This window comes from Chlamydotis macqueenii, chromosome 1 (genome assembly GCF_036417535.1).
Source record: "Chlamydotis macqueenii isolate bChlMac1 chromosome 1, bChlMac1.mat, whole genome shotgun sequence".
In the NCBI taxonomy this organism is placed as follows: Eukaryota; Metazoa; Chordata; class Aves; order Otidiformes; family Otididae; genus Chlamydotis; species Chlamydotis macqueenii.
The window spans coordinates 57,517,196-57,537,762 of NC_141556.1; the positions used below are offsets into that span (position 1 = coordinate 57,517,196).

A 20,567-nucleotide genomic window follows, 5' to 3' on the forward strand; every position below is an offset into this window, starting at 1 on the left:
GAAGTTAGCAAACAGCGTACTACGAATAGTACTGTTCCGAAGGGAACACACCAGTTGGTTGAAACATTTGTACCCAGAACAGTCAGCTATCTCACATTGTAATCAAATACAAGGTCTCATCTGCTCTGAGCGAGGGCACAGGCACAGTGTTTGTGAGAAATAAAGGAGAGTACTTGAAAAGTAATATTACTTGCCCTACTGCTGTAACACACTGAAAATTCAAAAACCACCACAGGAAGTGTAATAAAAATAAATAAGAGAGAGAACATTAAACTGATTGAATTAACCTTTGTCATGTTTGATTCAATAACGCTTCCTCTTCAGAAATTATCTAAAGCTGCTGGAGAATTTCCAATTTATCACTGAACTTGGCATCAAAAATTATACTGCCAGGAGAGGAATATTTTTAAATATTCTTATCCCATACATACCTCTATTATCTTTCTGCCTTTCTAGGATCAATCAATCAAGCTAGAAAAACCAAATCTCACTTTTGCAGCACTTGCCTTTTCCAAAAGATAATTTCAGTTGTATCACAACAGCCTTGATTGCTTTTTAACCTAAGAACTTTTGGATTTGAGTCCTGAAACAGAAAATATATTTTTTTTTACTCACAAATATACTCCAGATAAATGTGATTCACAGTCCTTTAAATAATGTTTTCCCTTGCCAGAAAAACATTAAATATCAGGAAAAGTGTCCCCAGATGGATTGCAGAATGGCAAATAGGTCTCAATGGCATTTTTATTGTTGTTATTATTGCTTGACAAAGTGAAAATAGAGGTGTCTTCAAAGGTGTCTTTCCCTGGAACGAGCAACTCAGCATAAAGAGAATTTATACGTCAAAAAGGTTACAGTCAATGTATTATGACTGCATATTAGTATCTCTTCATTTAAAATGCTCCGCCTCTCAGGTTGTAAATTTTTCAGATTTCTACAGCACCTTGCCCACTGGGGCCCAGAATGGAGATTTTGGATGCCCCTGTAAGTAGGAGCAACCAAAATTACACAACTGAGCTTGCTGTTGCCTCCAGGAAAAAAAAAAATATTTCTGCCAAGGCCAAGAGGTAAAGCTGACTGTTGCAGCTTTAGGTGCGGGAGGCAGTTTAGGGCTGTTCTCTCTTGTTTCAAGTGGTACCTGCCAGGGCTAAGAGAGAAAAGGACAAATTACTGAGTGTGTCTTTGCTTTCCCTCACTCTGCTGAGGAGGTTGCATCTCCCTTTTCCCTTCCTTCTGAGCAGAGTCCCATCTCTCGAACTGAACCTCCTGATTCATGGTGAGAGATCTCCCCAACGCCACCTCCATCCAATGGAAGACGAAGGACCTATTTGCCCCCAAATAGCTGATTCATACCACCCACTCCTCCCCTTAACAATGAAGTTTCATGCGGACCGTCGGTTTTTCGAGGTAACGGGTTTTCACAGCCAGGGGATGGTGAGCGCCAAGGATTATTAATAGTCTTCCTTGATTAGTTAGGGGAAGATAAATGTGACACCGCCACCAAAATCCCTGAATATCTGATACCGATGAGGAGTGGGTATCACCTGCCAAAAATAGAAAGAGCAAGAGAGATTATATAAGTGGGGTTCCTACCCCGAGTTCCACCTCTTTTTGACCATCTCCCTATCTGACACCCTTTTCAAGCGTGCTTAGGAGAGATCCAAAAAGGTAAGTAGCCAGAAAATGTTCAAACTCCCACAGCAAGCGTGGATTCGCCCGCTCCCGGGTGGAAAACAGGCCCTTCACCCGAAGGAAAGCAGACAAGGAAGGATATCCTCCATCACTCCGGCTCTATCCCTTCACACAAACAAAAGCCCAGGGACAAAGAGGTGCAAATCTTCCAAACACAGAGGACTGGCTTCCCGCGGAGAAGACTCCAAAGGAGAAGAAAGGGCCATTGAAAAGAGGAAAGAGGTGAACACATCGAGGGCGAATGAGGAGTAAAGGAGGGGAGAAAGTGAGAAAATGGAAATAACAAAACAGGGAAGGGGAGAAAGTGAAGGAGAATGCGAGCAAGGACGTGGTGAATAGAATTTACTGAAATGCTCAGTCGTGGACCAAAGGCAAAAAAAAACCCCAAACAAACAAACAAAAACAACAACAACAACAACAACAAAAATCCGCTTCAAAACATGCCGCAGAAATGACATCTCTATGCACAGGCGACGGGATGAAGTTTCTCTCCTTGGTGTGATCTTAGGAAGATAAAGGAGATGTGTCATCCTTTTTGTAAAGGATTCCTGGCTTTCTGCTTCAACTTTTGGCGTGAGGGCTTCTTGTTGTTCATGAGATTCTCCCTGAATTGTTTGCTTTTGACAAGGGCAGGTTGATTTCTACTTAATTTACTTGATCGTTTGCTTAGTAAGAATATCACCATTCTGGCGCTGGCGGAAGAGGGAGTTGATGTAGACGAAAGCTTCTGTGCAGAAAATTTGGAAATCCACGGTGTGGATTTTGCAAATAGTTCGGGCAGGAAAGTTGGCAAAACCTCAGAAATAAAGAAAAACGCGTCATTCATCTCGCAGGGATGATGAGAAAGAGGTGAAGGGCCGAGTGTGAAACTGCCAATTCGTGAAACGCCTTTTTTTATTATTAGAATATCATAACAGGTTTTGACTAAAGCTTGATGGTTAAAAGCTTCTAGAAGTTTGCTAGCTGTCCTTAAAACGGATGCAGGGCTGAGACTGGAGCCGAGCCTTGGCCACCCCTCCATCTTAGATCCCCGGCTCCTCGCTTCGCCAGCCCGTATATCGCTGCTTTCACTTTTCTGGCCGTGAATGCGGCGGCCTCTCGACTTGTGAGCAGGGGGACGAGAAGCTGGAGTGGGGAGGGGGGGTGGGTGCGAAATGTTATTGACGCCATACAAATGGCTCCCACCTGATGTGAAGCCTCATTTTTCCGGCACCTCTCACTTTTCGCCTTCACAGCACGATGAGGCCGCAGGGGCCCGAGGGATCCGGTGACGGGGCAGAGCCGGGCGGTTCGCGCATCGTTAGGGATGCGGAGGGAGCCGCCGGGCTCCCGACCCCGGGAATGCGTTTCGGAGGCCGGTTTGCTTGGGATGCGGCTAATTAACTTGATCGGGGACGGCTAGGGAGGGGGGTCTGCCAGCCCAGCGGGCAGCCCTCAGCATCGCCTCCCGCCAGCTGCCGGCTCGGGTTACCTCGGCGGGAAGCCCTCCCAAATGCCCGTCCCCGGGCGTAGGGACCTGAAAGGAAGGGCTCTGGGGCTCCAGGAGCGAGGGGTTTGCAATGAGAAAGAAAAGAGAAACGGTGGAGAGCGGGGCCCGGCTCCTTTGCAGGCTCGCACCGATGCTGAGCTTGGCAAAGCAGGGAGGTGGGCAGCCACGTCCAGAGGCCTAGAAACGAGCAGGGACTCTCCTCTCTCAGTGAAGGAGAAGTAAATCGCAGAAGGTCACGCACATTGATTTCTCCTGTAAATAGCTGTGTATTGATAGGTAGGTCTAGATGGGTCTACGTTTAACCTAAGTTAAACAGCCCCACGATTGGGTTTTAACCTGTGCTACAGGAGGCTTTTTCAACTCCGTTCTCCCAGCTGAACTCCGCTAAAGCGAGGGACCCGGGTATTGAACTGTCTTTATCGCACCCTTTTACCTCCCAGCTCCGAAACAAGGAGGGGAGCTGAGCGAGGGCTGCCCACGGGAGAAGGTGAGCAGAGCCCTTCCGCGGGGCTGCGGCTCATCTGGGGGTCAGCATCCCAGGGCACAGCTCCGCTTTCCCTGCGGATCAGGGAAAGCTGCGGTCAGCCTAGGGAAAAGGACTCGGCTCCCCCATCCCTCCCCCTTGTTTGTCCTTGGAGAAAACTAAGCCTCTGTCGTATCTCAGGAAATACGCGGAAACGGGGGAAAAAAAAAAAGTTCAACGAGAAAAAAACGACAGTCCCTCCCACAACGAAGAGTCGCTGTTTAAAAATGGGAAGGAAAAAAAAAAAGGGGGGACCCCAATGTCACCTCCTCCCCCGTCCTTCTGCGCTGAGTGGCACGCTAATGACTCACCCGGTACGGCTCAGCTCGGGCCGCAGAGAAAAGGACGGGGGCTCGTGCTTTTAAAAAAGTGCCGAGGAATTACCGACAGAACCACTCGAGTTTTTTGCAGCAGCTCCCCCCCGCCCCCTTTTTAAGGCCGCTTTCCCGCTGTCCGGTTCAGGGCAGGGGTGCAGCTGGGCCAGCGGGACCGGGCTGTACCCTCTGGTCGCAGCGTGGGGATCTCGCTGCCCTCCTCCTCCTCCTCCTCCTCCTCCTCCTCCTCCTCTCCTGAAGCAGAGATGCCAACAACCCTGCAGAGATCTGCCCTACTACTGGGCCCTAACCTTGGCCATCTCAGCCTCATGGCTTCTGCCCAAACTCTGAGGACAACTTGGACTACTTGCCATATGGGCACAGTTTCTTGGAGGAAATAAAAGCAACCTAGAAAACACACTACAATTCCTAATTTTTTTTTTTTTTTTTTTTTTTTGGCGGTGCCGAGAAGTGCCCAGTCCCACCTGCGAAGCCCACCACCGCACAGGAGCTCTGCACGAGCGCGTTGTCACCCCGCATCTCGTTTCGCCATATCATATCGCAGGAGATTTCTGCAGCATTTTGTGCATTACAAACGGGATCCGTAGGATTCGCAGGAATGTGATAATTAATTCAGCGAGGATGATGCTTAATATGGACTGGCCCGAAAGAAACGAGGTCTAAAAGGAATATGTGTGTGAAGGGGAGGGGGAAGGGGGAGATGTTCAAAGCATTCAGACGCTAAGGCGAATGTTCAAAAGCTACATCACATTTGCATCCCGACCTCAAGAGCAGCTTGAAGCTTGGCATATGCTGCAGTTCCTTACTCATCACCGAATATAACCGGTGAAGCTGGTCCCGACTCCCAAAAGGAAGAGGCTCCGCTCTGCACCACGAGCTCTGCCACCGCACCCGAGAACTTGACCTTGGCACAACTCTTTCTCTAACCGGTATCGCGACAGACTCTGGCACCGCTCCAGTAAGGCTTAGGCTCCAACTTTCCAGGGAGCGACCCCCTTCCCTCCCAGTACCCCCCCCCCCACCCCGCAACTCGCGTCCTCCCCCACCCCACTCCCCGAAACAAAAGGCATCCCCCACCCCCCCTCTTTAGCCGAACCCTCGCGTCTGTGGACTACTTGGTGCTCTGCAAACTGGAGAGCGACAGCCCGTGGCACTTACCCACGCAGAGCTATCGAGCTGGCGCGGCTCCAGCCTTTCCCGGTGTGCCATCCCCACACAGCACTGCAGCTTTGGTCATATGAGCAGAAATGATGAGAAAAGCACTTTTTAATCTTTTCGCACTTGCTTTCCTGTTCAAACAGTTGCAGGATGGCTATGACTGACGTGCTCAGCGCTGAGGATATCAAGAAGGCTGTGGGAGCCTTTTCAGGTGAGTGCTGCTTTTTCTTTTTTTTTTTTTTTTTTTTCTTTCCCTCTTTTCCCTCCTTTCATCTCTTCAGCTTAGGATAGCAGTGCATTTATTTAAGCTCGGGGAAGACTAGAAGAACCGACTACACAGAGTATCAAATGAGGATGCATTTTCAGAAGCATGACAGGTTTATTAAGTGCCGGGCTGCATCCTCAGCAAAGTTGCCCTGCACATTACAGAGGTGAAATATTTCTTTTAAAGGAAGTTAGGTAGTAAACTGCGGACAGACTTTTGCTTCTTCCGAGAGGACACTTTCAAAGGGAACAAAACCTTCGGTGAATCAGGGTGGATTGTATCTTGACGTGGGATAGGGAAGTCAGCCGTGGAATCCGGCAGCTTCCCACTTCCCCCCGAAATTCAGTTTCAGGTATTGCAGAACTGCTGTTTCTCGTTTCAAGGAGACAGGAAACCGCTCTTTTCTCACTCTCTACGCGGAATCCGCGGGTGGGCTTTGCTTTTCGGGATGGAGCAGAAGGCAACAGCCGAGCGAGGGGGTGCACTGCTCGACTGCAGAAGCTTTCTGCAGGACGCACGGCTGCAGCGGTCCGTACCTCCCTCTCCCCCGACTTTCAGATATTCCCTACCCCTCTAATGCATCGCGACCCCTAAACTGACAGCAAAGCCCTCTTCGTGCTTACAGAGATTTAGGTAGTTAAGGCTGCTCCCGAAGAAATGCCAGAAATGATGCTCCGGGATGCACACGTTATACCCCCTACTTCCCCCCCACCAAAAAAAAAAAAACCCCCACAAAAACAACCCCAACCCTGATCGCACCACCCGGGAGAGCAGTCTCCTGCCCGGCTCTGGGCAGTGACCTTCCCAAACAGACAGAAGCACAAAACCCGCTGAGCCCCACTAAACTCAACAGCCGGAGAGTCGAAGGGACCAACCCAACTGCGTTGCTCCATCCAGCAGCTGTTTTTCTCATTAACTTCCATTGTTCCGGGGCCATGTCCAAGTCCCGGATCAGATGCAATTAGCAGCAACTAATGACAGGTCTCAGTCAAGCAGGACCCGAAAGACTGAGCCTCCTTAATTTTCTGTAATAGGAAAAGCTGCGGCGGGAATAACGAGGCATGGCGGGGAGGGGGGGGGAAGTCCACAGCACGTTTTGGAGGTCACTGTGTTGTAATTCTAATCCACACCTTTCTGATCCACACCGCAGTCGTTAGCAAGGGTACATGGGTGGGAGAAAAGCGGGTGCTGCTAAAGAGGAGGAGAGGTAGAGCAGGTAAACTCGTTTATCTCGGCTCCGATTTCAAGGGCTCTGGGTTTGTTTGGTTGTTTGTTTTTTTTTTTTTCCCCTCCTCGGCAACCATGCCTCGCAAGATCTTGCAGGCACCCTACAGCACAGCACTTCCTTGCAGTGTCTGAGTTTACAAACCACGATTGCACATACCTTTAGCGGGCGAAACGCAAGACTGATTTCTAGTAAGTCTTCAGGAAAACCGAAACAGAACTGAAATAGCCATGTGCTCTGAAACACTTCTCGTCAGTGCTAGACTCCATAGTTGAGCAAGAGCGGGTTTTTTTTTTCCAGGAGTGGAAATGTCAAAAAGTGTCAGCGATCTAATTATCTCAGATGACTGTTCTAGCGTAAAACTTAGAGAGAGGAAAAAAAAAAAAAAAAAAAAAAAAAAGAGGGTTTAAGGCACTGAAATGAGACCGAGCAGGTTAGACTTCAGCTCCCAACCCTATCATAGGCGCTTCCTGTGTGACCTTGGGATAGTCTCCATCCCTCTCTAGCTCAGCTCTTCATCTGCAAAAAGGAGACCCTGTCCCTCTCCCCCTCCGTTGGTTTCCATCAGTATCTGTGAAGCACGGATGATCACAGTGCCGCCATCTGGCTCCTACCATCACTGGGCTCGACTGTGCCTCCCAGGGTAGGACACGCAGCAGTAAAGAAGAAAACCACGGGTAGGTGTTGGTATATGTTTCAATCACTTCTCTAAGCAGTTCTCTGGCTTTTCATCTCCTATAGCAGCTGAATCTTTTAACTACAAGAAGTTTTTCGAGATGGTAGGATTGAAAAATAAGAGCCCAGAAGATGTGAAGAAGGTCTTCCATATTCTTGATAAAGATCGAAGTGGCTTCATCGAAGAGGAAGAATTAAAGTAAGTAAAGATCTATCCTTTCTCAAATAACCTCACCTTAAGAGTCTAATTTCCTGGTTTCTTTTTTGCAAAACTCTAGATAATAGCATACAATTTAATCTCTTGACTAGTAGTTGTGTGCAATAATCAGTTGTTTGCTGATTACATGATCTGAAGTGTGTTGGAGTTAGCTAGCTGTAGCTTTTACTGCAGGATCCTGAAACACATGAATGATCAATACCTTACAAATTGTTCTTCAGTCAAGTGCAGTTTCAGAGTAAAGTGCTCTTCCTGAACGTTAAAGAAGGTCAAGAACAGAAGACACAACCCTGGATTCCAACTCATATTTCAAAACAGTGGTACAAAGTAAAACTGATCTAAAAAAAACTTCCATTTTTTTTCATGCCTTCTCTTTAGGTTTGTACTGAAGGGCTTTGCCCCAGATGGAAGAGACCTATCAGACAAAGAAACGAAGGCTCTTCTGGCTGCTGGAGATAAGGACGGTGATGGTAAAATTGGCGCTGATGGTATGTGATTATAGAGGAGTAACTTTGACAGTAACAATTGTATATTACTCTTACATAAAAGAACTGAGGAAATCTAGGAAACACTGGGGGCTGTGACCTTCTGAAGGACACAATTTGGATTTAATGAAATGCCAAGTCCTGCTACATTTGCCATCCCTTGCTTGCAGGCTTTAGGGGAAACAGGAGCAGAGTTCTGACACTAGAGGGGGCAAGAGTTTACAGAAACCCAGATGCAGTTAAAGCAACCACAGCACAGCACTAAGTACTGATTCAATTTCTACTTCAATTAGTTTAATTTTTCTTTTGATTTCAGTGCAGTGAGGATCAAGACACTGACAGCTCAAAGACCTGGGCTTGACTATAAAACTTAGAAAAGAGAAAGAAAAGAAGCTGAGTACCAGCATTTCTGCTTGATGATTAGTAAATACAAAAGTAATGCATGACTTAGCCAAGCAATATTCTTGAAATTCAAAGTGCAGCCAGTCTGCTATGGAATTCCTATACAATAACTGTCTATCCAGCTTTTGCTAGTGTTTATGTGGGTCTTCCAGCTAAGAAAGTGTGCCACTCCTTTTTACTAAATATGAGAACTACAAGCTTTTCCTCTCACAGCATTGCTTAAAAAGTTACTGCTGTTTTCTGTTCCCTCTTGGGATGAATCAAATTGGCCCACATACAGAACTCCGCCTTTTTTTCCCTGTTTCTTCGGTATCCCTGAGACATAGTGGAACATGAAGAGATGCATTTCTGAATTAAATCTTACCTCATTGGAAGAGACAGTAGCAGAGGTTTGTGGTCAGAGTACTAAATCACCTAGACAACAGGCAATTGCTAAGTTTTTACCATTTTCAGAAGCCATATGATAGTGTGAAATCTAAAAAAATATCTAAAAGACCTCAGATTTCTCTGGGTTACCTGATCTCTGAGATTTACAAACAAAAATATTATCTCCAAATAAAAAGCAATTTAAAAAGGAATAAAAAGCAAAATAAGGTTAACTAACATAGTTTCCCAGTTTAGAAGCTTAAAAACTGACATACAAAATCACCCACTAAGATATCAGCCAGGTGATATATTAGCTAAACTGCCTGTCCATAGCACACTGGCAGATCAGTGACTATCATCCTGTTTCTAGGCTAAAGCCTCTTAATTTCTCAGACCATTATTGTATTACAGCTGCAGAGGAGCAACTGTGAAGCATCTAGGGGAAGTTCCTGCTACACTTTAGCAGTGCTACTGAACCTGAGGAGTGTGTCATTATTTCAATTTTCATATGCTTTATTATATGGGTCCTCTTTATTACCATTAAAATTAGTGGCAGTGGTAGTAAAATCAGTGGGCAAAACTTTCAGAAGAAAACTTGATTCAGGTAAGTAAGCTCACAGCTGATCTGCCTACCTCACATCAGATACATTCTCAGTTATTCCTGGAAGGATGCAAAACAATAGTAGTATCGGTTGGGAAAAAAAGAACTACATTACAGAATTAATTTGGCTTATACAACAGGATACAGCATTAACTTTTAAATTTAAGATTGACCATAACTTTTTTTTTTAAGTTGAAACAATGCCTAGAAGTTGGTACATTGTAACAAAGCAATATGAAACACCTCTTCTCCCTATCTCTTTCTTCTACAACTTCTACTCTTCCTTAACTTTGAACTGGAATTACTCTGAATTTATATCCAATAATTTTAAGAGAATGAAGGGCTTTTTTTCCTTTTGCTTCTATTGGCCATATCCTACTATGCAAAATGATCAGTTTCTTTTCCATTTGTTAAATTTGACTTAGACAGCAAATTGTTGCAGTGGAAAGGCTTGAAATACATGGAAGGTTAAGAGCTGAGACTGTGAGCAAAGGATGAGGATGACAGATACTTTTCAGCTTTTCCTTTAGTTCATAAATCCAATTCCAAATCATAACTGCCAATGTAAATAAAATCTAACATCAAAAATGTACATCACACTCATATTCAGTATTGCAGTGCTGCATTTCTGTTGCAAACCATTTGTTTATTTCCCTGTAACTGAATTGTCAGGCATCACTTTTACCCCTTGTTTCAAACATCAGCTTCATACATCACTAAATTATCACAATCATGTTGCCTTTTGCAGAGGTTAATTTTAATCCACTGGATGGCCCTTGAACTGAGCCCCTCAGGAGCCCATAGCAGTTGTAAGAACTGATTTTCATGGATTTTTTAACACCACAGAGCCATCTTTCTCAGACATACCATCACAAATGTTAATCCCAACCCAATTAACCTTCTGTTAGTTAGAGGTCTCACATTACAGATTTTCTCTTAGGTCTCCTGCTTTAAACCTTTTATCATTTGTGCAAAACCATTCAGCTCAGAAATAGTTCCACTAACTTAGCTCTTGTCTGATGAAGATTTATAATTTGTGGCTGATCTGCCAGTTTCAAACAGTCAAAAATTTGCAGCCTGTTCATGCAAGACATGATCATCATGTGTGTGATGCCAAGCCCCCTCCATCTTGCACTGATGTGAACAGAAAATGACGAATCTGAAAAAAAACTGCAGACCAAGGCCAGGTTACCTATTAAAACTACAAACATGAACTTCCAGATTGGATTGGGAAGCAATGCTGAAGCAGGTCTCTCAGCTTCAGGAGCACATTTATAAGAAAGAAAAGAAAAGAAGATTTCTGCTCACAATGTTTTTTTTTAATCTATTTTGTGTATAAGCACTGGACATGCACATCGTGCCTTTCAGTTTCTTGATATTTATAGACTTGAGAAAGTACCTAGAGAATTTTCAAAGATCATGCACTGTAGACAGAACAAATCCAAATTTTTATCTCAGTAAGTCAAAATCTTTCTCTTGATACAGTTCAACTTGTGCAAGTATTTTTAAATGTTTCAATTATTTTCTTTAAATATTGTAAAAGGAGATATCAAGCATTCAAAATTATAACTGATAAATCATGACCTTCCCACAGGTAAAAGTAATGACAAAAAAAAACCCCCAAACTTTTGGAAGTCCTTTTCTTATCCCTCTTTGTGCTCGTTATCTTTTAAAATAGATTTGTGTAAGTCATTACTTACAAAGTTTCCTAAAGAGATTGGCTGTTGTACAGACCATGTAAAAAACACAATCTGATGAGAGAAATCATTAGCCTGCGACATGCTCTCTGTAATTGTATCTGTCGTTTCAGTAAAATACTACAGGGTATGCATTAGGCTGGTAGATACTACTAAACTATACAGAAAACACAGTGAAACAATCCTCTCCTTTTGAGTCACAGCTTTGACGTAAGACAGCTAGTAAATTATTTTACATGACAAAATAGTCTAAATCCTTGTAATTTAAAACTATTATTTGTGCAAAGAAAGGTATAACTTAATTTTGTTTGGAAGGGGAATTACAACTGGAAAAGAGGATGTAGTCAGTCACAAGGATTCTCTCATGAACGGGCCAGTCAGAGGCAATAAACAACTACAGGAATGACCAACAGGCAGGGGCTAACATACAGTGCCTTATCCCAGAAGTTTCGCATGTATGAATACACTTTGTAGCAATGCCTCCACAAGGCACCTGTGGTTGGGCTAACCTTCATAGGAAAATAAATTCTGAACTAGTTTACAAGATTATTCAACTGGAACATCTTTGAAATATTTAAAGTACATTGAAAATGCTGAAAAAAGTATAAAGCGCATAGCAGTTATTCACAAAGGAGCATTTTATGCTTTGCTGGCTATCAGGAAGCACCCGTGAAATATAATGCCATTAAGTGATAATATCACTATCGTAGTGTATTATAGAAAACATTTGGCTGCAAGTCTGAATAACCTTTTCCAAATATATTCCGCAGATACAAATTATTACAAAAAGGGTTTAATTTAGCTGTACCAAGTATGACAACTTGTTCTAATAGAATATGCATAGTTTTTCCTTGTGGAAAGGTTTCATCCACTGCAGTTCATGTTTCTCTCTGCAGGATTTATTCACAGAGTGATTTAATAATCATAGCCTTTTTTGTTTTTTTGCCCAGAACAGTCTGTTTCTATCACAAGTACTTTAAGTTATCTCCTAAATTCAGTTTGCAGCACTTCCGTTCTATGTACGCACCGTGTACAGGATTTACACACGTTTTGTGTTAAGTAATCTGCATCACTAATCCTAATTTGGATTTACATCTTTCAAAATGATGGATAAATTTGGATTTAATTTAAACCCTCTGAGACTTTTATTTCTCAGACTGGTTTGTCACCATTTGGCAAAGTGTTTTTTGGACACATCACCAAAAGTGCTATCTGTTTGCACACCCCAGTCAGTAAAGATCTCACTTGTTTAGAATTTTTCAACTGAACATTAGAATGTTCTTTAAAATGCCTAATTTTGATCTTCTATCTTTTTTAGTTGCAAAAAAAATTACTCTTCATTATGTCAAACTTCAATAATTTTCTCTTGAGCCTTTACAGATGACTGCCTCCTCTATTTGTCATTTTCCTCTCAGCTGATTATGTAAACCCATAAACCACTCTCTCTGTATACCCTCTAATCCCTTTATCATCTTTGTTTCCCTTCTTAGGATTCCCTCCAGTCTGTCATTTTTAACGCTTTGAGGCACACACAACTGTGCAAGGTATTCCCAAATGTAACTGTTCCAAGGTTAGATGGAGCTAGGAATTATAACCTCCTTGGGTAACACAGTATTCAGAGTGCAGTATGTCAGGCAGCTGTTCACCAGGATACAAATTTGCACATCCGTGCTTATCACTCCGCTGAAAGGCATTATTTATATCAAAACATAAAATAACCCCAAATTGTAGATAGATACATTTATGTAAATATTATGGATGTAACACTAATAAAAGCCACAGGGTAAAATCCTGGCTGCCCTCTTGAGATCACAGGAATTTTTCTCGTTATCCCCAGTGTGGTCAAGATTGCTTCTGGTTTTGTAATCTGTCATTTTCAGTCAATTTGCCATTACAAAATTGAGTTTAAATGTAATATATTTATAATACAGGGACATGAATACTCGGAAAGACTCATTAATGAGTCTCTTTGCCAAACTCTGATATAAAGGAAATTTATCTCACTGCAAAATTAAATTTCTAGTTCTTGCCTTTATCCCATTGAGATTTACAAAGGAATAACAGGGAACTAATCAAGTTCTTCAGATGAATAGGAGTGGACAGTCTTGAGTCTGGCATGTATAGCATTTCTCCCTTCCCCTCAAAAAATCCTTTCATTTCACTGTAAGATTCCCAAGTCATACTTTCCCTTTAATTAACTTGGATTTCTTTGTTCTTCTGTTATTGTGATGTTTTTGCTGCACTAGTGACTCTGTAATCATTGTAATATGCTTCCTCCTTCTTTACTTTTTTCTTTTTAATATTTAAAAAAAATTTTTCCCTTCTCCAGAATTTGCAACTATGGTGGCTGAATTGTAAAGGCTTTGACCAATGCAAACCCTTCACTCATCCTTCACTGCCCAATTCCAACCTCCTGCTGACTGCTTTGGCTCCTGTTCTATTTATTTATGTTATTTTATACTCCAGCTCTGTTCTCTGCAATCCTGCAACTCTGTAATCGTGCTGAAAGACACTGTTAAAATAATAAAGGTCACATCAATCTGGGCTTTATTCTCTCTCACTATAACTTGTTTCTTATTTATGGTAGGCTTGGCATACACAGAGAGAAAATTTTACTCTTTTTTTTCTGACATCCCTGCTGCTTTATCCCTTGCTAGGGTAAAGTGGGAAGAAATTTTAAAAATTATTTGGGATAAAAATGCATCTAATGAGTCATTCAGTCCAAGTTCCGAACTGTGGCAAAACTGACTGCATTATTTTTAAGTCATCCCTGCTAAATGGATGCATACTCATAGCCTGGAAAATCTCTAGTGATGGCAATTACCCAACTTCATTTGGCAGTTTGTTCTTTTGACTTAATCAGTGTTATAGCTAAAAAGTATTTCCTAGTATTTAACCTACATCTCCCCTGCTGCATTTTGGTGATCAGTAAATTGATCCTTGTCTGTATCATTTGTTAAATTTGCCTAGCGCAGGGGGATTTTTGGATAAAAGGTTTGACAGGAATATCAGTCAGTGCCAATCATGCATGGGGCTAACTTCGTAAACTATTAAAAAGCGGTCACTTCTGAAACACAGGATATGTTTACTAGCTATGTTACACAACTATCTAGGACAGGAAGAACGGAATACTCACAAGAAACAACAGTATGAATTTCAGGAAAGGGGACACCAAGATTCAGGCGTGATGCTACTGTTGACACTCCCTCTGTTGAAATAATGTATAAAAAAATTTCATTAAAAACCCCATTTATTCTAAAATTTTACCATAGAAGTTTGAGTTGCATAGAGGAAACTGAGACACAAGCTAAGGAAATGACTAGCCAACAGTAAGCCTATCACAGAGCCAAGAGCTAAACGCCTGTTTCCCAAATCCTAGTGAGTAACTTTGGCACCAAGCTCATGTAATTTATCTTTAAAAAAATAGAAAAAAAGCAAAGATTAAAAGGGGAGGGGATCGTGAAATCACTTTTCAGCAACATCATCCTCACATCTTGACAGAACATTGATTACTACTGCAATAAAAAGGAAGGATATTTGCCATTTCTGGATTCCAAATTATTCCCTGCAGCAATATTACCTTATTCCATTTAGATTTATTACCACTAGTTTAGTATAAACAAAAAGATAAGGCTGAAACCCTGTCATGATCACATTGTACACAATACCATTCTCTGCCACAGCGATTACCCAAGAAACAGGCTCTAAAGCCATTCCAGATTTTTCACTCTGTAGTAACTTGCAAGGAAGACTTCTTGCTATGGCTGCTGTGCGCTCAAAAGAAATCCTCTGGTTTTGCACAATGTATATACGGACCTGAAGAATGTATTGATTTTTAAGTATTCTAAATAAAGCAAATGAAACCGGATTGCAATGAAGCAGGAGTTTATTTACTTCTTTTCTCGGCAGCTGCTGACCTCAAGTGGCAATAAAGCGTAATTACAAGAGTATACAGGGCTACAGAAAAGACATTAGGAACACAGCTACGGAAGTATCATGAATTAGACCCATGGAATCGGAGAATCGGCATAAAAATCGCTATATAAACAAAACCCTTTATAGATTCTTTCTGTTCTTTGAATCTGAAAGGATTTATATTTTAATCATTCACTGGATGGCGTGAAAGCTGAAATTTTATGCAGGGCTTTAACAAAAAACAACACAATAGAACAAACAGCAAATAAACACAGCCATTTATACTACATTATGTGAAATAAGTTACAGCAACATCAATGGTAATATTTTACTAGCATAAAAGTCTGAAGATCCCAATTATTCCTGTATCAGTCTTTCTTCACATTATTCCCTCAATCGCTCCTGAACAAGAAACACTGAGTGCCTAATTTGGCCTGAAATTTTTCAGCTCTATCGTAATGGATAAGATGAAAAGAAACATCCTTTTACTTACAAAGTGAAAAAGTTATAATATGGATACCACTTACTTACAATGGGTAGAGAGACCCCCAAAATACCATCTTCACTTTTCACGGTGACAGTACCTGATATGTTAAACACACATTTGGTCAGTCTATCAAATATGCAACTGGTGTACTCACAACCTATGTAATCAGAATTCTCATAAAATCTGCCTTAAAACAATTTGTTTGCTAACTGTATTTAAAATTCAAAGTTGAAATTTCAATATTAAAAAAAATTTCAAACATGTGCAATATAAATAAATCTCTGCCCAAATCTAAAATTACTTTTTGATCAATTATCATAAAACTATTACTTTTTTCCCACCGCTGGCTCTTCAATGTTTATCTTAGATTCTTTCTTTTGCCACCAAATTCCTTCCAAACCCTCCCCAAATCCTGAAGTATAGCAAACAAATGCAAAATGTAAGTTACAATGAAATATAAAATAAAACATTATACATACAACAGACTAAATTATTCATTTTCATATCACTCTTCTTTTAATGTCTTTAAGACTGTCACAGAAACTACTGTAAAGACTGAAGAAAGCAGAATTTGCTACAAAATTTAATTAGGTTTTCAGCAGAGTACGAATTATAGTACGCTTGACAAATACAAAAAATCCACATTACCTTGCAAAGCACTATTTCCTGAAGAAATATGTTTTAATTTTCACATGCATAAGCAAAGGAGCAAAATCAAGCTTCTCCAAGAAACATTTACCTTAAATTTCTTTATTGGCATCTTACATCTCCCTCTTTGTACTGAACAGTAAATGTTCCATAATTTTTTCCCCTGTTGTAATATAGCAGAAGTTATGGGAAAAAAAAAAAACAAACCTCCAGTCATCATGGTGAAGACAAAATTTTAAATAATCAGTACACATCCTTTGCTTAGATTCACAGCCAATGTTTGGAATGAGACACAACTGGATGATTTAAGATATGTAATTATGTTTACACATATAAAAAAAATCCCACTGCTTGTTCACATTGGTATTATATATCGCTAGGAAAGACATACAGCTTGCTCACAGCTACCACTCAAAAGGGAGAGGAGCCAAATCCTCAAGTTATAGGCATCTGTAATTTCCTGAAAAATTACATTAGCATTTAACAAAAAGAGTTTGCACCAACAGACCATCATCAACTCTTAAAATTTCTCAGACCACCATTTACCATTACCAATCCCTTAACCAACAAATTCATAATTGTTTATGCTTTAAGGGTCCTGCCAAGCTCTTAATGGAGTTTCATGGATCAGCAATTTTCCACATGTCCTATTTTGGGAATCAATGGACTGGAGGCCATAACACCTGTTCACTTTGCAGAAGCTGAGCAAGGATTTATCTTTACAGTCTATCCACCAGTCCTGAGCTCATCACTGCCTAACGTCCTATGATTGCTTCCACACTTTGTTCCTATCATCAAAGTAAAGCCTGCTTGTTTGTTTCTTTTGCCTTTTCTGACTTTGCATCTTTTGCAGTGTAAGTAAGGACACTTTTCCCTAGTTCTAAGTACTTCTGAAGACTGGAAATGCAGTTCTTGTTCTCCTTTCTAGTAATGTACACATAGTTTTATTAAAGCTTCTGGGCTACAGTGTCTAAACATTAACAATATTCTGTCCAAAGCAGAGTTAATATTGTTACGGAATTAAAAACTGTGGCATTGCACAATATTTGCAACCAGTTCTGCCTCAACAAAATAACATCAAAGATTATTAATTTATACAAGATTCACTGAAGACACAAATTAGCCCACATTTTTCTTTTTATTAATGAGCATAAAGCACAAAAGAACTTCATTTGACTCTAAAATCCCAGATTGAGATTTAAGTGGTCAGCAAATAGAGAACACATTATTTTCTTTATATATCAACTGCAAATGAGAGAAATTATATGGCATGCATCAATACACCAAAATTCAGCTGTGGCTAAAGCATGTGCCGACATTCCTGTTCCAACACCAAGCAGGGTAACACAGAGACAAGAGCAAAGGCTTTAGCACACGCCAGTGATTAACATACCTCCTCTAGGTCTTGGACTCTCTCATTGCTAACACATGCTTGAATCTGAGCTGCTGCGCCTTCATTCTGAGAGAGTATTTTAGCAGATTCTGTGTGTGTGTGTGTGTGTGTGTCAAGAGACACATCCTTATGCACAGGTTAGCTGTGCGCATGAGAGATCAATTGTCAAAACTTTCCCAGACTTTAGGATATCCTAATGTGGGATAATTGCTTCACAAGGGAGGAAGCACATTTCTGGTTAGTGATCTTCTGGATAATAAAATAACAAAGGTTAACAAAGACTGATACACTTTTAAAGACAGAAGGTAATATAAATACAAATACTAGAGTCTCTTCTCCAGCCACCAGAAAAATAGAAGGAACAGCATGAGCTACAGCAAATGCATCAGAAGATGCAAATAAAAATACTGGAAGGCAACTAATAAGCCTATGGAACATGCAGCTAGAAAAGACGGGGTTTTTTCATAAACTCATTTGGTCTTCCACCTAGGAAAATCTAAGCAAAAGGATCTTGTCAGTGCCTGAATCAGAATGTCCAACTCTCATTGCAACAACAGTTTTTAATTCTAGGAGATGCTCGTCTGAGTAATTAAGGGTTTATACAGAAAAATACAGTTGGATTCACTGGTGTTACAGTGGTACAATGCTGGCATTAACAAATGGATACTTAGGTGTTCAGGTGTAAGAACACGGTAATTCTAACTTTGCCACTAAAGCTTCCAGACAGGTTGAAAGAGACACAGGATGAGAGGTCAAATGTCCAACCATCGATTACTGGCGAGAAGGTCCACTGGTTGCCGAAAAGCCAAACGGTTCAGAGACATTTTCAGGTGTTGGAAATGTTGTCTGGAGGGATTTTTTAAATTCCAACATTTTAATTGTTAACAAACTCCATTTCCTGAATTTTCATAATGTAATGCAGGTTTTTTTTTTTAAAAAAATCTATCACTAGAAAAATACTAAAATATATAGGTAATAGCAAATTATCAAGGACTTATTACCGCTTTAATATGAAGAGGAATAAGAATTATGCAGCTGTGCTAATTTTATGCCTCCCTCTGCAGATGAATGAAGATTTTCTGTCTTAAAACATTTGCATTCCCCCCCCTTAAAGTAATTTTCAATTTCGCTGGGTACAGCACAATTGCATCTACTCTTTCAGCTGCAATGGGTTGTTGAAATTGAGCTATTGCCCAGCACCTGCTCTTAGTCAGACAGCTGAAATCAGAGGTCAGGGGAAAAAATAAAGATTTTATGTCATTGTAATGCAAGTCTCCTTTTAGCTTTGCTGCAGTCAGTGTTCAATTATATTCTGTAACAATCTCCACTACTAGACCCAGTGTTTTTTTGTTCCTCTCTGCATGCATTAAGTTTCTTGTTCACATGTGATAGTCTTCCTAGCATGAGAAGGAGTCTTAAGAGATACTTGCCCACAAATTTAATGAGTCTACATCTTTTTTGGCCTGCTGAGGATCTTAGTGTTCAAACGTCTCTTCATTTTGAATGCTTCAGAGGAAAATAACTGATACTACAGGACTTAAATAATTTCTCACTGAAGGCCCGATAGGTCAAAATTAACCTGAAATTTCATCTAGTCTGCTGAATACAAAACACAGAGCACATAACAATGAAGGGGTCCCACATAATTTTTTTCCTGCATGTATCCTATTTTTACAAGCTCAGGATCCTTCTCTTTCAGAATTTGTATAAATTCACTGTGTAGTCCCGATGTTTAAGACTTCATCAGAAGCGGGAACCAAGGCCCTATGTACGAAGGAAGCAAACCACAAAGACTTTGCCCAGCAAGGCTCAGCAGCAAATGGGAAGGAAATAGCTGGTGTGAACAGCTCTGGGAACAAAGGAGAGGGAGCCTTGCTTTTGAAGTAGGAGAGAGCAACAATGCATAGACAGAGAGCTCTGAGACAGTGGCCAGAGGGTGAAAAACACAGAAATTCAGGGTCTGGGACCTGGGGAAAAGGAAATCCAGAGCAGGAAGGATTGGAGATGATTAGAGGGAGGATTTGAAAAGCTTAGAGCAGAAGAGGTTTCATTATAATATAAATACATTATGATAAATTGACCTTGAATAAAGGACATGGATAAGGTGGAAAAGTTCATGCCTAAAAATTAACCTGTTAGAAAAGTGGAGATGATGGAAAAGTTGTAAACTCTTGAAAATTTAATTAGGAGTCTCAAATATTCCTCTTCTTCCTTCACTAAATCTCCAGGTCCTGGAGTCACATGGCTGATTCTCAGTTCTCAGCAAGGAGAAAAAAATTCTAGCTGTCATGCCTGCAGAGAAAACTTTGAACATGCAAACCCTAAAAACATAAACAGAATATAAACCAAAACATAATCTTTAATTTTTTAATAAATGTCATTATTTGAATGTAGTCTTATAGTTTTTAACATAAAATGTAGCATTAGTGTAAACCTAGCAGCTGCTTTCTAAGCAGACAACAGCTAGAGATCCAAAAGAAGACTCCCAGCTGATATCATAATCATCATCACCACATAATGACTGGCACCCTGGAACTATGGGTAGCTCATTTAAAGATGTCACATATTCATATATTCTGTATTTGACAGATTAACCCCTTCCCCATGATGCAGAAGCACTCTCAGCACTCACTTACCAGCATCCAATCACCCTGTGCACCACTCTGTGCAAAACAGCATGACAATGATTGCTCCAATAACAGCATACTCACAGCTGAGAAAGGTTCAGGCCACACACAAGGCCCCAGTAAGTCCTCAGTCTGTCACAAATACTCCCCCATGCAGAGACCTATACAACAGTAAGACCTCAGGTTCCAGATCTCTGTTTTAGGGATCAGAGTTCCTGATCAACTATCCACATCTGATGCTTTGGGGTATACTGTTAAAAGCTAAATAAAGATTTAGGTTTTCTTCCCAGCAATTTTCCTAGCCTTCTCATTTTTCAGTGCAACCTGACACTGAATTGTGACTCCAATTTTCCTAGCTTCCATGTGC

The 20,567-nt window shown here is 41.1% G+C and overlaps 1 protein-coding gene and 1 long non-coding RNA gene across 5 annotated transcripts; one reads left to right on the forward strand and one right to left on the reverse strand.

The window, feature by feature from the left end:
• The first annotated feature begins 1,647 nt into the window (after positions 1 to 1,647).
• Positions 1,648 to 13,674, forward strand: PVALB (parvalbumin). Of its 4 annotated transcripts, none has more exons than XM_086753551.1 (5): positions 1,648 to 1,668; positions 5,341 to 5,408; positions 7,429 to 7,561; positions 7,958 to 8,067; positions 13,460 to 13,674. In XM_086753551.1, the coding sequence occupies exons 2-5, from the start codon at positions 5,348 to 5,350 to the stop codon at positions 13,486 to 13,488; spliced, it is 333 nt and encodes a 110-aa protein (XP_086609677.1). In that variant the 5' UTR covers positions 1,648 to 1,668; positions 5,341 to 5,347; the 3' UTR covers positions 13,489 to 13,674. The 4 variants fall into 4 exon arrangements, with proteins under 4 accessions (XP_086609677.1, XP_086609679.1, XP_086609671.1 ...); XM_086753553.1 differs by lacking the exon at positions 1,648 to 1,668 and adding an exon at positions 4,773 to 4,968; XM_086753545.1 differs by lacking the exon at positions 1,648 to 1,668 and adding an exon at positions 4,775 to 4,997.
• A 2,080-nt stretch (positions 13,675 to 15,754) lies between these two features.
• On the reverse strand, positions 15,755 to 19,988 carry LOC147602118 (uncharacterized). The gene is made up of 3 exons (XR_015259219.1): positions 19,706 to 19,988; positions 17,574 to 17,715; positions 15,755 to 16,343 (listed from the first exon to the last, which is right to left on the reverse strand). It is a non-coding gene; the product is annotated as an uncharacterized LOC147602118 (long non-coding RNA).
• Positions 19,989 to 20,567: the final 579 nt, after the last annotated feature.